The following is a 14,350-nucleotide window of genomic DNA, read 5'->3' as shown; positions in this document are numbered from 1 at the left end:
AACATTTTATGCTCGCTTTAGCATTGAACACCGCCTATGTGCTCGCTCCCATTTCTTATCGAATCCAAGCTATTTCTGTGCCGTCATGTGAATGACCTAGATAACAACAACAAATCGGCCAACACATACACACACTTCAAAGTAACAAATAACAACAAACTTTCCACCGTTGCCATTGTGCCCATTTTTTTCGCCTTGCCAAGTGCAGGAAATTAAGACAAAAGTAGATATGTCAAACGATAAGAAGCATCAACAACATCTGCAACACCATCATCACCTGAGTGCAGTACATCATGAACACCTGGGCAGAGTATCGCCGCACCATCATCATTTGGTATTGAAAAAAATCGACAAATATACTTACATATGTATCTACATACATAGTATACATATTTGTGCTTAATGGGTTTTATAAAAACAAAGTGTGGATATAAGGATAGTGACAGTGAATACTTAAATACATGGCATTTTAAAAGAAACAACGACGCATTTTACTCGTCTTTTTGCAATGTTTCGTATGTTTGTATTACTCGGATCTCGGTACAGATAAAAGTGTTCCAATTACACTGGTTTACAGCAAAAATGTTCAATGAATGCCACTATCCAATTGCTATAAGGAACTGCCCGCTGATTCCGAAAATCTACTTAATTTCTTATTGTATGGATAAGTTTTCAAGATATTTTCAATTTGCTTTTATTCAGCTTAAAACAAAAAGTGGTTAAACTTAATCACGTATATCTTACGGACCAATCTTAATATGAAATACGGCAAATGAAAGCTAATAAAATTCTACATAGACCGTGTATACATCAATTTTCGATAGGTCTTATACTTTCTGACAAATTAATTAATCATTCCAGAGTTTTTTTTTTTTTTTTTTTAATGAAATATGAAATAACGGGTCCTGTGTTACATTTTTGCCTTTGTGCTAGCCTGTTCTGTTAGAAAAAAATCAGGTTTCCTTTGAAGATAATCGATGGATAAATAAAGAAGTAATGAGTGGTCAAATGAAAATACGCAAAAATTTTTTATATGAAATATAAGCATAACTAAAAGCGTGCAACTTAGGTGTAGATGGCGTATGAGTAACATTACTTCCTGCTCATTTCCCACACAAAAAATATTTCCGCATTTTCATTTGACCAGTCATTACTTCTTTAATTATCCATCGATTTGTGTCATTAGTAATTTGCTTTGTTTGTTACAGAACAGGCTTTAGCACAAAGGCAAAAATTTGACACAGAACCCGTTACTTATTAAATTTTTCTTCTTTTAAAGTGTTTTTTTTTCATATTTTCATTAAAAAACAATCTGGGATGATTAATTAATTTGTCAGAACCTAACAGACCTATCGAAAAGTGATGTATATACGGTCCATGTAGAATTTTGTTTGTTGAAAAGTGACGTATAGACGGTTTTGTTAGCTTTCATTTGTCGTATTCCATTTTCAGTTTGTTAAATTGGTTCATCAGATATCAGTGACTAAGTGGAACCACATTTTGTTTCTTGCTGAATAACGGTAAATTGAAAATATCTCGAAAACGTATCCATAGAATGAAAAATTAACCCGATCTTTGGAATCAGCGGGTGATTACGCATAAAAATTGGGTGGTGGCGTCCGGAGAACAAAACCGAAATTAAAATTTGTGATCCAGTGTTATTCACATCAAAGTTAAAGAAGATGGAGAATTTAGTTACAGAAGAAATAAAAACATTAACTTTATTGTGAGATTGATTTTTCACTGTTAGAAATTGGATTAGGTCGTCCACAATTTACCGGGCAGGGCAAAAAAAGTACCATTTAACAAGGCCTGGCTCAATAAAAATCTAGGTAGCTGTCGATATTTGGGTTTCATTGAATAAGAATTTAAGCCATACTATACTGACTAGTATGCCCATCGGAAAAATGTGCTATGTATCAACACATGAGCTTGGTTTCAAGGCTTATCACTTTTGACATCTGATACAGCACCAGCCTGTTACCTGACTCTTTCCTCAAGAAATAATGGAACGGGCATATATTTCTGTTGCAAGCATGGGTTGCCTTGTGCTCTTTTTTCACAAAAAACTTTAGGAAACCGTAGTAGAAAACGTAGTAAATTTCTTAAGAACTGCGTACTGGCTCAAGAAAATTGTACAGAAGAAAATTTCTTAGCCATTTCTTGTACGTCATTTCATATGGAGTTTTTGCTTTTCTTGGGAGCTGCATACGATATGCAGCATACCCCAAATAAGGCGACGGAAGTCTTCCTAGTGCTGGCTAGTCTACATACATGTAGCATTTTTGCTGAAAATTTTTAATAAATGAAATATTTCCGCTGCAACCGTGCCCGAGGTTTTCAGTAGATGCTTGAAAGTCAATTGTGAGCAGGTTTGACTGTAAGGAGTACAAAAAAATTATTTACGACACCTTCTAGGGCCTTCTCTTAAAAATTACTATCTCGTAACCGATAACCTACAAATGTAGTCCCCGTCACATCACTTTTTTTTTACTCAACACATAGTTTTTTTAATTCAAATGCTGCTTGATGGCTAAAAGCTAATTGTTTTCATTTCATTCATTTTGTGTTAGGCAAACACATTTTTGAAATAAATATGTAAAGATGTGCACACAAGTGTATAAGCTAGTGTAGCCATTTTATGTTGTACCTACAAATTAAATTTTGGCGACAAATGTAGACTTCTGCCGGTTAAGCAAATTTTCAATCCCGAGCACATGAAGGTAAAATTTTTACAACTCCCATCAAAATATTTAGGCCCGATTTAGCGTCCGCGTTGAAAATCACTCAAAATACGCCTCGTTAAGAATTCTGTGAGCGCTATTTTTACCTAATGCGAACGACTCAAGGCATCGATTCAAGGGTATTCACACCCTCTTCTAATATATACATATATGAGTAGTCCACTTGCAAACAGCGTTATGTGATTTTATAATAGGAAGCCACAAACGTCTACAACCACAAGTAACATCCAAATTGTATATTTCTTTTTATTACCTGAAAATTTGGATAAATAAGAGCCTAATAAAATTGAAAATCAAAAACGCAGTGTGGTAGTTTTTGCAAATTTTATATATAGAAATTAAATATAGCGAGTTTTGAAACAGTAAATTTTATATAGCCGGCTTTTTTAAGCTTTTCGCGTTTTCTCTTCCATGAAGGTTGGTCTGCTTCTTTTTTAAGACGTCTTCCACTAGGCACCGAAACTACCACGTTTTCTTTCAGTTTTTTAACTTCATCAGAAGATGGAGCGACTTTTGAAAGTGTATATATACATACAGTAAGTATTATAACGACTTTTGCTAGAGTAGCTAACATTTGATGCTATTTTTTCAGAATATATAAGGATTTTGCACTGTATTGTTAGTGGACATGAAACTACTTTAAATACTGGTACGTTAACCACCATCTAAAAAAATTTACATAGTGCACTTTGCAAGTGGGCTACTCATACATTTCTTTTTAATATTCACTTAACCCTTTCGACCCGGATGGTACATATGTGTACCACTTAAAGTTTAAACATCCCTAGAAGTTTCTAATTGAATGTTTCTGGATTGTGAAATGTACCTTATCGTCTCTAAGGTTTCCTGAATGCATTCCTAAAGGTTTCGTTACATTTGTTTGCTGTTTGTGTTTACGACGCCGTTATTTGTGAATTGCGTTCCAGCAAAATTGAAACGCGTAGTTGGTTTTTACACGATATTGAGTGCTGAAGCGCCGAAAATATTGAAAATAAAGCAGAATTGAAGTTTTTACGAATTTTGACAATTGTGGCAGGTAAGTATTTATAAAAAAATATTGGTTTTATTGTTATTTTAGTGAATGGTACCTATATGTACCATTCGTCCGGTATGGTGGTACATATATGTATTAATAGTCCGTTGGGTAGTAGATATTGCAAATCCCCGTTTTGAAGAAATTTTGTTGTTCTTCTTGAAAATGGATCCTGAAGATATTCGAAAAATTCTGGAAGATGAAGCTGATAGTGCTAGCGATTTAGAAGACTTTTCTGCAGGAAGCTCTGATGAATTGGTACCAAGTGGTGTCTCTAGCTCCAGCGGTAACGAAGATTCCGCAGAAGACGGAAGCTCTGAAGGACTGTACAAAGTGGTGCTTCTGGTTCCAGCGATAACGAAGATTTAGCAGACGACATAGTGAGTGAAGCTGTCGAGGAAGTAGCGTCGAACGCATGGGTCATTTATAATGACCTGAACCGAAGCAAGATTCCATTCAAATCATTTTTAGTTACCTTAGCTGAGGCATTGATCCAGGAAGGCTTACAAACGACAGCCGTTCGTCGATCAATAAAACCAGGCCGCGCACCACTAACTCTCAATCACAAGGCAATGCATCTTCCTGTTGAAGGAACTACCCGACGTCGTTGTACCAGTTGCAGTGCTCAAAACAAACAGAGACGCACTAAGACCATCTGTAAGGAATGCCAAGTTCCGATTTGCAAAATGTGCTTTGCACCATATCATATGTGAATTATATGTATAGCACATTTTTCATTATAACCTTCCTCTTCTTCTTCACTAATCTGTATAAGAAATCAATAAAATATGAAGTACTTTTTGTTATATTTATATCATTGTACCTATTGTTTATTTTGATATAGTGTGTTTTACTGGACGATTGGTACTTATTTGTACCACATAACATCCCGAATGGTACAATGGTGTACCACCACCCCCCGAGCCACCCTTTTATTGTTTTTCAGATTTTAATTCAGTAATAGTTTATATATTGCCTAAGTAACTGGCTCCAATCAAAAATTTTATTTTAGCATTGCTATTCGAAAGCCGGGTCGAAAGGGTTAAGCTTAGAATCAGTTTTCGGACTTTACTGCAATTGCAGTAGATCTACTGCGCTTGTTAGCAAAATTAAATGTTCTACTGCGTCACTCCGGTTTTTTTTTCAAATCTACAGCGATTTATTTTAAAGCTTATTTTTGTATTTCTCTGTTTATTCAAGACCCAAAGAATTTTTTTATGTTTGAAAAAATATAAATTTGTCGACGGAAAATATATTTCGAGTTAGTAATGTTTCTGCAACATAACATTTTTCAAGGTGGACTTTTCACCCTTAGGTGACGATTTTTCATTATCTCTCTTGCTTGAAAAAGTACTTCGCCGTCGCTATAATTTTTCTTGAAGTATATGTATGAGCATTTTTTTTAATTTATAGTATACATGTACATTAAAGTGGTCCAAAAATGTATGTAAGGTCGGATTTTTAATGCCGCCACCCCCTAGGATTGTTATATACCGAAAAAAATATACCCATATTTTTTTTATTTTGAAATAAAAAATAATTTAGGTAGTTCTCAAAGCGCTCAAAGTTTTCCATGTATTTTATATGGAGAAAAAACATCTTTTCGTAAAAATAGTTTAGAATTCTTGAAAATCAATATTTTTCAATCGAAAAACTTTACTTATCTTCAGGAGATTCCCAGTAATAATACTCAATTGTTTCTTTAACAATTTTTTCATGGTAACTATATTTTATAGGTCCTCCAAAGCCCTTAGAAAATGCAATGGGGGGGACGAATAAAAAATCTTTAATCATCAAAAATGGTTAAATAAACAATGGGATTTTAGTCTCCTGAAGAGAGTTTTCCGGTCGAAAAATATTGATTTTCAAGAGTTTTATACCATTTCTACGAAAAATAGTTTTTTCTCCATATAAAATACATGGAAAACTTTGAACGCTTTGAGCACTCCCTAAAAATTTTTTGATTTCAAAATAAAAAAATATGGGTATATTTTTTTCGATATGGATCAATCCTAGGGTGTGCCGGCATTAAAACTCCGACTTTATTAAATATTATGTTACCAGGCTAGTCTGATCTATGTTTTTAGTGCGAATAAAACTACATTATTCCACTTTCTGGCCCAACGTTTCGCTAAAACATTTTTAGCATCTTCAGGGGCAATCCAGCTTTATTAAACATTGGGCCAGAAAGTGGAATAATGTAGTTTTATTCGCACTAAAAACATAGATCAGACTAGCCTGGTAACATAATATTTAATAAATTACGAACTGATCGGACAATAAAACATATAATTAAATCTCGGAAGGCCTGCCGAATATTAGTTTATTTTTTTCTGTCACCAACTAAAATCCAAGCAGCAAGATGAAAGATTTTTATAAGCATATGAAGTACAAGCATGGTGAACATACATGTATCACCCTTAAACATTACAGCAAACAAAATCAGAAATTAGCAAAACAAAAAGAAGACCTAAAATTCTTACTGGAATGCAAGAGATATGGACTTATTCCTATCCATTTGACAAATTCGATCAAAAACGTAACCATCAACACCAGTTCTGATAGGATAAGACAACAGATGGAAAAGTCGAAACGAGCCTTTCTTATGAAAATATTAAATATAGAAATAACACAAACAAACATTAATATAAAATTAACTAAAGATCTCTTAAACCAAGCGCAACAACAACTAAAATGCAATTTAAATGAGTCAGAATTCAATACGTTCGTCAATAAACAAAGTTTTCTTGGTCAGAGGATCGCAGAAAAGAAGAGGTCGACTCTCAATTCAAAAACAGGTAAACTAAAGTATGAACAAGTGCAGAAACTGGGAATAAAAACGGATAACAACTGGTTCGTAAATAATACATCGATAAAATTTCCTGACGATGTAAAGTGGATACTCTCACTTGGGAGAAAATTCACCTTGCCAACAACGAAATCAAATTTCTCTCCATTACATATAATAGCTGAAATGGAACAACTAATACAATCACTGGAGAATGAAAGAGAAAAAGAAGTAGCCAGAAATAAAGTTAGTAACAGAATCCTACTATTTAAGCGCAATATTAAGCACAACACAGCGGAGAAATTTATTTTAGCAGCCTTTTACAAGGCAAAGACGTTCGTCAGGCTACACAAAAACAATCTTATTATAACCGATGCCGACAAAGGCAACAAAACAGTAGCTATGTATAAAACAGAGTACTTAGACAAGATGAACAAATTAATAGACGACAAAAACACATACAAAGCAATAAGAAGTGACCCTACGAATGCTCTGCAAAGAAAAAACAACAAAATAGTGGACGAACTTTACAAAGGCAAACACATTAACTTTAGAGAAAAGCAACAGCTCACATGCACCGCAGCCACTGCGCCTATACTTTATGGATTGCCTAAAATTCATAAGCTCGATGTTCCTCTTCGTCCTATTGTTTCCTCGTTTATGGTCCCCTGTTACCAGCTGTCCAAATACATCGGAGAGTTTTTGAAAATGTTAATTTCGGATAAATACAATGTTAAGAATTCCTTCAACCTAAAAGACAAGTTAGCCAATATACGTGTGTGTGATGAAGATATGTTAGTGTCGTTTGATGTCGTGTCCTTGTTCACTAATATACCAACAATGTTAGCCTCAAAAATAGTCATGAACAAATGGGACCAAGTTAAACAAAAAACCAATATTCCGAAAAAGAAATTCCAAGAAATTTCAGAATTTTGCCTAAAAGACAACAACTATTTCATGTTCAACAAAAAACTATATTCACAAACGTTTGGAATGCCTATGGGCAATCCTATTTCCCCAACAATAGCGGACATAATTATGGACAACCTACTAGACAATACCATCTCGGAACTCAAGCAAAAATACAATATCGACATTAAATTTATAGCCAAATATGTGGATGACATCTTTGCTATAATTAAACGCAATGACGCGAATATCATTCTAGGAATTCTTAACAAGTATCACAATAAACTTCAATTTACGATGGAAATAGAGGAAAATTCAAAAATCCCTTTCCTTGACGTTTGCATACATAGAGAAAACCACGATCTTTTACTTGACTGGTATTCCAAACCAACTTCTTCTGGATGCCTGATTAATTATTACTCATCGCAACCAACAAAATATAAGTTAAATACAGCAAAAAACCTCATCCATAAAATATTGGCAATAAGCCACACACGATTCCACGAAGCTAACAAAGAGAAAATCAACAAAATCCTAATAAACAACAATTACCCTGTAAACTTAATACGGGAATTAATAAATCAAGAAGTTATGAAAACAAGCATCCATCCCAATAAAACACCGAACATAGACACAACAAAAACTACTAAGAAATTTTACAGTGTAACATACATTCCCAACTTAACTGGCAATTTTGGTCACAGCATAACGAAATCACAAAACACAGCACTTGCCTACAAATCTAATTACACTCTGTCGTCAATATACACAAAAACTAAGTGCTCAGTAGATATCCAACAACAAAACAATGTAGTGTATGAAATTAAATGTAAGGGAAATGAAATTGAGGAATGCGAAAAAGTGTATATTGGGACAACTAAGCGGCCTTTAGGTGTTAGACTAGGCGAACATGAAGCAGATATAAGATAACAAAAAAGCAGTACAGCATTATCACAACACATCATAACAAGTGGACATACAGCTGATTTCGCAAACACAAAGATTATCGACAAAGAAAGAAGGGAGTCAACCCGATATACACTAGAAAGCCTTAGGATAATGCAAAGAAGGAAAAAGACAATGAACAGAAAAGAAGATACGGACAACATTGCGGCCGCTTACATTTCTTGTTTATGATTAGAAATAAAAATGTTTATTATTTTAGTATTGACAAAGCTACCACAAAAGATGGTACAGATGCGCTGTATTTAGGTGTTAATCAAAGTTCTTAAACATTGTGAGTTTTTTGTCCTCAAATTGTTGTTTATAATTTTTAATTCCATATATGTATATGTATGTTTGTATGCTATATTCATTAATTTTTAATTACAATGTGCCTTTGTATTTTTGGTTTGTGGCAGATTTAATAAAGCTGGATTGCCCCTGAAGATGCTAAAAATGTTTTAGCGAAACGTTGGGCCAGAAAGTGGAATAATGTAGTTTTATTCGCACTAAAAACATAGATCAGACTAGCCTGGTAACATAATATTTAATAAATTACGAAACTCCGACTTTATTTTTTTGGACCACTCTAATGTACATACTTGCATATATACATATGTATGTTCATTCGTATGCACATATGTATATGAATTTTTCCTTTTTTTTTTTGAAGGGCTGGTTCTAAGCTTTAGGACCAAATTAATTAGTATTGATAGCAAATATCTTCATAATAACTTGGAAATGAAAATCAGTACTGGGGTAGTTGGAAAAACACCTAAATACTTAGTGCACGTTATCAAAGCTTTGATACAGATCTTTTAAGCCCTTTTTTTATCTCGAAACTTAGTTTTCCATGTCTTGAGCCAACTTGATTTAAATAAAGTGAAAATAAATGGCAGAGGTGGAAGTAATATTCATGGAGGAAATTATAGTGGTCCCTTGACAGGTCTAGTTTATCGCAGAAGTACACTCGGAGGTTTGCCATTATCAGCTGAGAATAGACCGCTATTTGACCAAATTTTTTTTTGATATTGCTGGAGCCAGAAATTGAAACACGGACCTCCCGAGTGGCAGTAGGCACATTTAAGCACTCGTCTACGGCGGCAAAAGCACTACAAAAATCCGAATAAAATCAGGAAAATACAATAAAGTGTTAAAACCAAAACACCAACGATAATGAGAATATTAAAAAAAAAAAGTTGAAGTAAGACCAAATTCGAATTTTTCACTGATTTCTGTCTGTTTTACTTTTTACCCAAAAAAACTCTGTACTTATTTGGTTTTGCTTCCTTCTAAATAAAAGCTATTTTTAATGTTAATAGTTTTTCTGTGATTTTTGGTCATGACCAACATAGTATTTTTGCTGTATGAAAACTATATAAAATAAAACCGGTTTATCCGGGTTTTTCTTAATTTCAAAAAGGAAACCGTTTTTTTTTTAATTGCAATTTTTCGAATAACTCGAAAACCGGGTTGGGAAAACAGGCGAATAATCGAACACCCTAGTCAGCATATATCACTAGAAAAGCGACGAATTGAACAATATAATAATGGTATTTCAGCTGATGGGTTTTTGTACTTCGATGAGCAGCCTCCAGCTTTCTATATGCAGCCCAACGTTATCATTCCGTCCGAGCATTCTATTTACAGTAAGAATTGAATCAGCATCTTGAAAGAGTCCAAGGTATTTATTCCGAACACAGCTATGCAGTTAGGCCTCAATACTTTGATAGTTTGAAATTTTCGAGCAGATCGAGGGATAGCTAATAGGCGACATACACAGTGCGTCTGAGTCACGAGTCATTTGTGTACGTGTTGACTCCCCTTCCACTAGGCAAGGCAGTTTTTCTATTTTTTGGGTTCACTAAACTATCAGACAATCTTTTAGATGCGTCGAATTTATAGATTTTAATTCATTAGACGATCAAGTAAAATGCAAGCTCTAACTTAAGGGAGAAAAATTTTGGTTTGGTGCTGCATGAAATTCTATAATCGTCTGCATTCACCTCGGATCCCCTTTAATTTTAACGTAATTTATCAAATTCAATTGTTTTTATGCTTCAGCTCGATTCCAAATGCGACAATACTGTCGTTCCCATCCCGGACCACCACCATGGAATCGATCTTGTCACGACTTTGCGTAGTGAACTTGCGGCTTTGTCGTATAAACGAGACCGACTGTCGAATGATGTATGTATGCTAAAAAGTTCTGTCAATATATTTTCAGTATGTAATTTAACATCGATAATTTCACGCCACCATTACATTTATTAGCTCGTAGACGCTCGGGCTGCCTTGGCCGCCCGCGAATCGGAATGCGAAAATCTACGCGCACAAGCCGCCCGACAATCGGCCCTCATAAGCAGCCTGCAAAGTCGCTTGCAGACCGCTGAGAATCGCGAGCAATCGATACAGTCACGCTGCGACTCCACCATACAGACCATTCAACGCGAGAAGCATTCCTCCAATGAGCGCAGCAAGGAGTTGCAGTGCCAAATTCAACACCTCGAAAACCATCTGGCCGCTGAGGAACAGCAGAAAGAGCAAGCGGGTACCCAACTCAACGATTTACTGCGACGCCTTGCCACTTGCCTGGGCGTGGATTTGTGTGAGAATGAACATCTGACACCCGAATGTGTGCTGAGTCGCGCGGAAGAGGTGATGACCGAGCTGCAACGCACCAAGGCGAAGGCGAGCTCCACATGCGACACGCTGAGCAGCTGCGAGAACGAGCTTATGAATTTGAAATCGCTAGCCAACATAGAGAAGCAGCATTTGAGCGCCCAACTCGAAGGTGTGACCAACCACAACCATGAGCTGGAAGGACGCTGTCGGCAGTACGAACGCGATTTGCAACTACAACGCGATCGCGTGACTGAGACAGAAATAAGTGGCGAGAAGTTGAAAGAGGAACTGCGGGGCTTCGAGTCGCGTTGCCATCGCTTGCAGAATAATCTGGACCGCACGCAAAGCGAACGCCTGCAATTCCTGCGTTGTCTGGCCAATCAGCTCAATGTGCCGGAACCGTGTGAAACATTGATCAAGGAGAAAGTTCGTGAAATATTGACTGATAATCAAGCGATGCATATGGTGAGAGGCAGTTAAAAATTGGTTTCTGAAAAAATTCAAAATACAAATATTTTCAGCAAGTACATTCACTGCGCGATCAGCTGAAAACAATCGAAATTGAAGGAAACCCAGGAGACCACACAGTGTCGCCTGCGAACCGAGGAAGCTCAAAAGTGCCAGCTAGAAGAGCGTCTAGAAAAGTGTCAAGCGGAGATCCACACGCTGTGCAATGATCATCTGGGCCTCTCAGAGTATCTGCAACGGCTGGCGAGAGCGCTAAATTGGGCAGAATGCACTTCACCGCCCGCACTCAGCACCGACACCAACATTCTGGCGGAGTCTCTGTTGGAGCGTGCCGAGCGAATAGCGGCACACCGTGATCATCATGGACATGAGACCGACATTGGGCATCGTCATATGCATCACTCGCGATACGAGCATTCGCCGGATAAGGTGCGTTAACTTGTTGATGTTATCTTCCTAATGACAGTATTTCCTGTTTTTCTGTACTCTAGGGCTGTTGCGATCGTCACGCGCATGGACATGGTAAGCTAAGGCGCGAGCGTTCATGTCACGACATACCACTGAAGGAGAGCAGTAGCCTATACACATTACAGCGGCGCGTTCGCATATTGCGTGAGCAAGTGCAGCGCCGTGATCTGCATCTGGAGCTGCTGCGGCGTAAACTGGCGATCATCGAAGAAGGTGCCAGGGGCAAGTGTGTGCTTCAGGTGAATCGAGGACGCAAATAATGTAAGCCAAATTACTTAATGATTAGTACTTTTGTTTGTAATGGGCAGGGCGAGCGTGACGAGGCGGTGTGTCGCTCCAAGAAGGCCAGCAAGCAGATCGATAAGCTCACGGCCCAGCTGGTGGATGCGCGTTCACAAATAGCCGAAGTCAAAGCGCAATTGGCGGAGGCTGTGGAGTACAAGGTACACGCAACCGCAATGAGCTGGTTTGCAAACTTGAAAAATGTTTTTCGTACTCAATTTCTTACTCACAGATCACCGCCCTGGAGCGTGCGCGCAAGATAGATGAGCTGACTGGTCAAATTTGCGATCTGGAAGAAGAGAAGACACGCTTATTGACACAATACAACGCTATTAAGGATCGCTTAAAGTCTACGAGTGAATCATCCCAAAACAGACGCTGCCGCGATGAGGCGCTCATCAATGTGAGTGGGGCGTTAACATATGCCGATCTCATTTGCCTAATACTCTTCTTCCCCTGTAGTCTCTCCGCGAAGGCATTGCACGCTTACAAACCCAACTCTCCGATGCCAATCATCGCCTATCCCACCTTCAGTCGTTCCGTACTTCGGTCGCCCGGACACTCCACCTAGACGATTTGCCCGAATCAGATCTGCTGCATCGCTTGCAGGCGCTCTGCTCAGCTCATCAGGAATTTACGCTTCTCTCTAAGCGCTACGAGACTGCATCACCTGTGGGTGATCATCCCTGCCCACGATACGATGATCCCATACCACCAACGTCGCACTGTCGCCCGCCCAATGAGATGGAACACATCAGCGCAAGTGTTTATGAGGAACATACGAGATCTTCGCATGGGCATGCGCACCATCACAGCACGGCCGAGCATCACCAGCACCGACATCGCAGCAAGAGTCGTGGCGGTGGTGGTGGCGGTGGCGGTGGCGCTGCGGGACGTTGCGCTGACCGCACAGCAATGGAAGAGGGCGAACGTTTTGTTGCTGGCTGTGGGGAGCGTCGCAGTGCGGGTGGTGGTGGTGGGGCTGGTGTGGGGAGCAAGCGGATGCACGATAAATGCTTCGAATCCGATGTGCATCGACATCATTGTACCAAAGACGATTTTCTAAATGGCGGCTACGATGACTTTGATTTTAAGTGAACTTATTGAGAAATTTTGCATAGATCTCGAACTAAATTTTTACGAACAAAATTCGCAACTTTTATACTCCTAACGAACTCAGGCGTATTTTAATAAATGAGATATACATAAATCCATATGTGCTTATATATACATACATATGTTAATCAATCAATTTCTGCGTGTGATTTATCGTTTGTTAGAATCCTTATTGCTCAGTTATGCACACTTGGCTTTGCGTGAGAGTTGCCACATAAGAAATCTGTTAAATGAGTTTTGCATGTAAGCGGTTACCCGTCTATGTAAAGATGGTATAGCAGTGCGTAGTATGCACACGACTGAGCTATAAATCCCAGTTGAACCTCGTTATCGACACCCAGCATATAACTGTGATCGATAAAGCAGTCGAGTGTTCAACTGAAGGATGTACCTCCAGTTAAGGTGGGTTGACAATGTCTGGTTACCACAAATCGGAGGTAGAAGCTCCGGTTAAATACAACGGCTGCTTTATCGATCCCATGTTACTGCTACAAGCCCACAGGTCCCAGGTTCGATCCTCGGTTGGAGCGATTGCCAAAAAAATATTGTTTTTATTATATCTTTTATTTGACTCATATATTTCCTTTTACTTTATTTTATTTTCGTTTGTTTTAAATTGGTTTTACATGACTTTTGACAATTTTCTAGAAAAAGGTCTAAATATTTTATCTGGAAATATTATAAATTGTATCTGAAATAAGAAAAATTGTATACCCACCTTTGCAAAAATTCATGCGCAAGTGGCAAGTTCTCTGGTTTGACAAGCCGCCTGTGTGGTGTATTTGCCTCTTGAATGTACAGAGTAAAGTCGTGATGGCGTCATCTAGCGAGTACTAGCTGCACAAATATTTTTAGCTTTTCTTTTTTACCGGTAGATGTCAGCAGCCGACAGTAAACGCAGAGAACGTATATTGTTACGATTATCCTAGAAACCTTGAGGGATTACCCAAATATACTCGGGCTCGTATCGCTGGA

The 14,350-nt window shown here is 37.8% G+C and overlaps 1 protein-coding gene across 1 annotated transcript; it reads left to right on the top strand.

Moving 5' to 3' along the window:
* The first annotated feature begins 206 nt into the window (after positions 1-206).
* LOC118741413 (coiled-coil domain-containing protein 170-like) lies at positions 207-13,455 on the top strand. Its single transcript, XM_036473383.1, is given in 9 exon segments — positions 207-334; positions 10,481-10,606; positions 10,691-11,506; positions 11,563-11,588; positions 11,590-11,938; positions 12,001-12,216; positions 12,286-12,420; positions 12,492-12,662; positions 12,722-13,455. Coding segments are annotated over 9 exon segments (2,580 nt in total). The 5' UTR covers positions 207-229; the 3' UTR covers positions 13,358-13,455.
* The last annotated feature ends 895 nt before the right edge of the window (positions 13,456-14,350 follow it).

This window comes from Rhagoletis pomonella, unplaced genomic scaffold, assembly GCF_013731165.1.
Source record: "Rhagoletis pomonella isolate Grant_MI unplaced genomic scaffold, Rhpom_1.0 Rhpom_scaffold_00006, whole genome shotgun sequence".
NCBI classification, from domain to species: Eukaryota; Metazoa; Arthropoda; class Insecta; order Diptera; family Tephritidae; genus Rhagoletis; species Rhagoletis pomonella.
The sequence above is the reverse complement of the archived record's forward strand: the minus strand, read 5'-3'. Positions and strand labels throughout refer to the sequence as shown.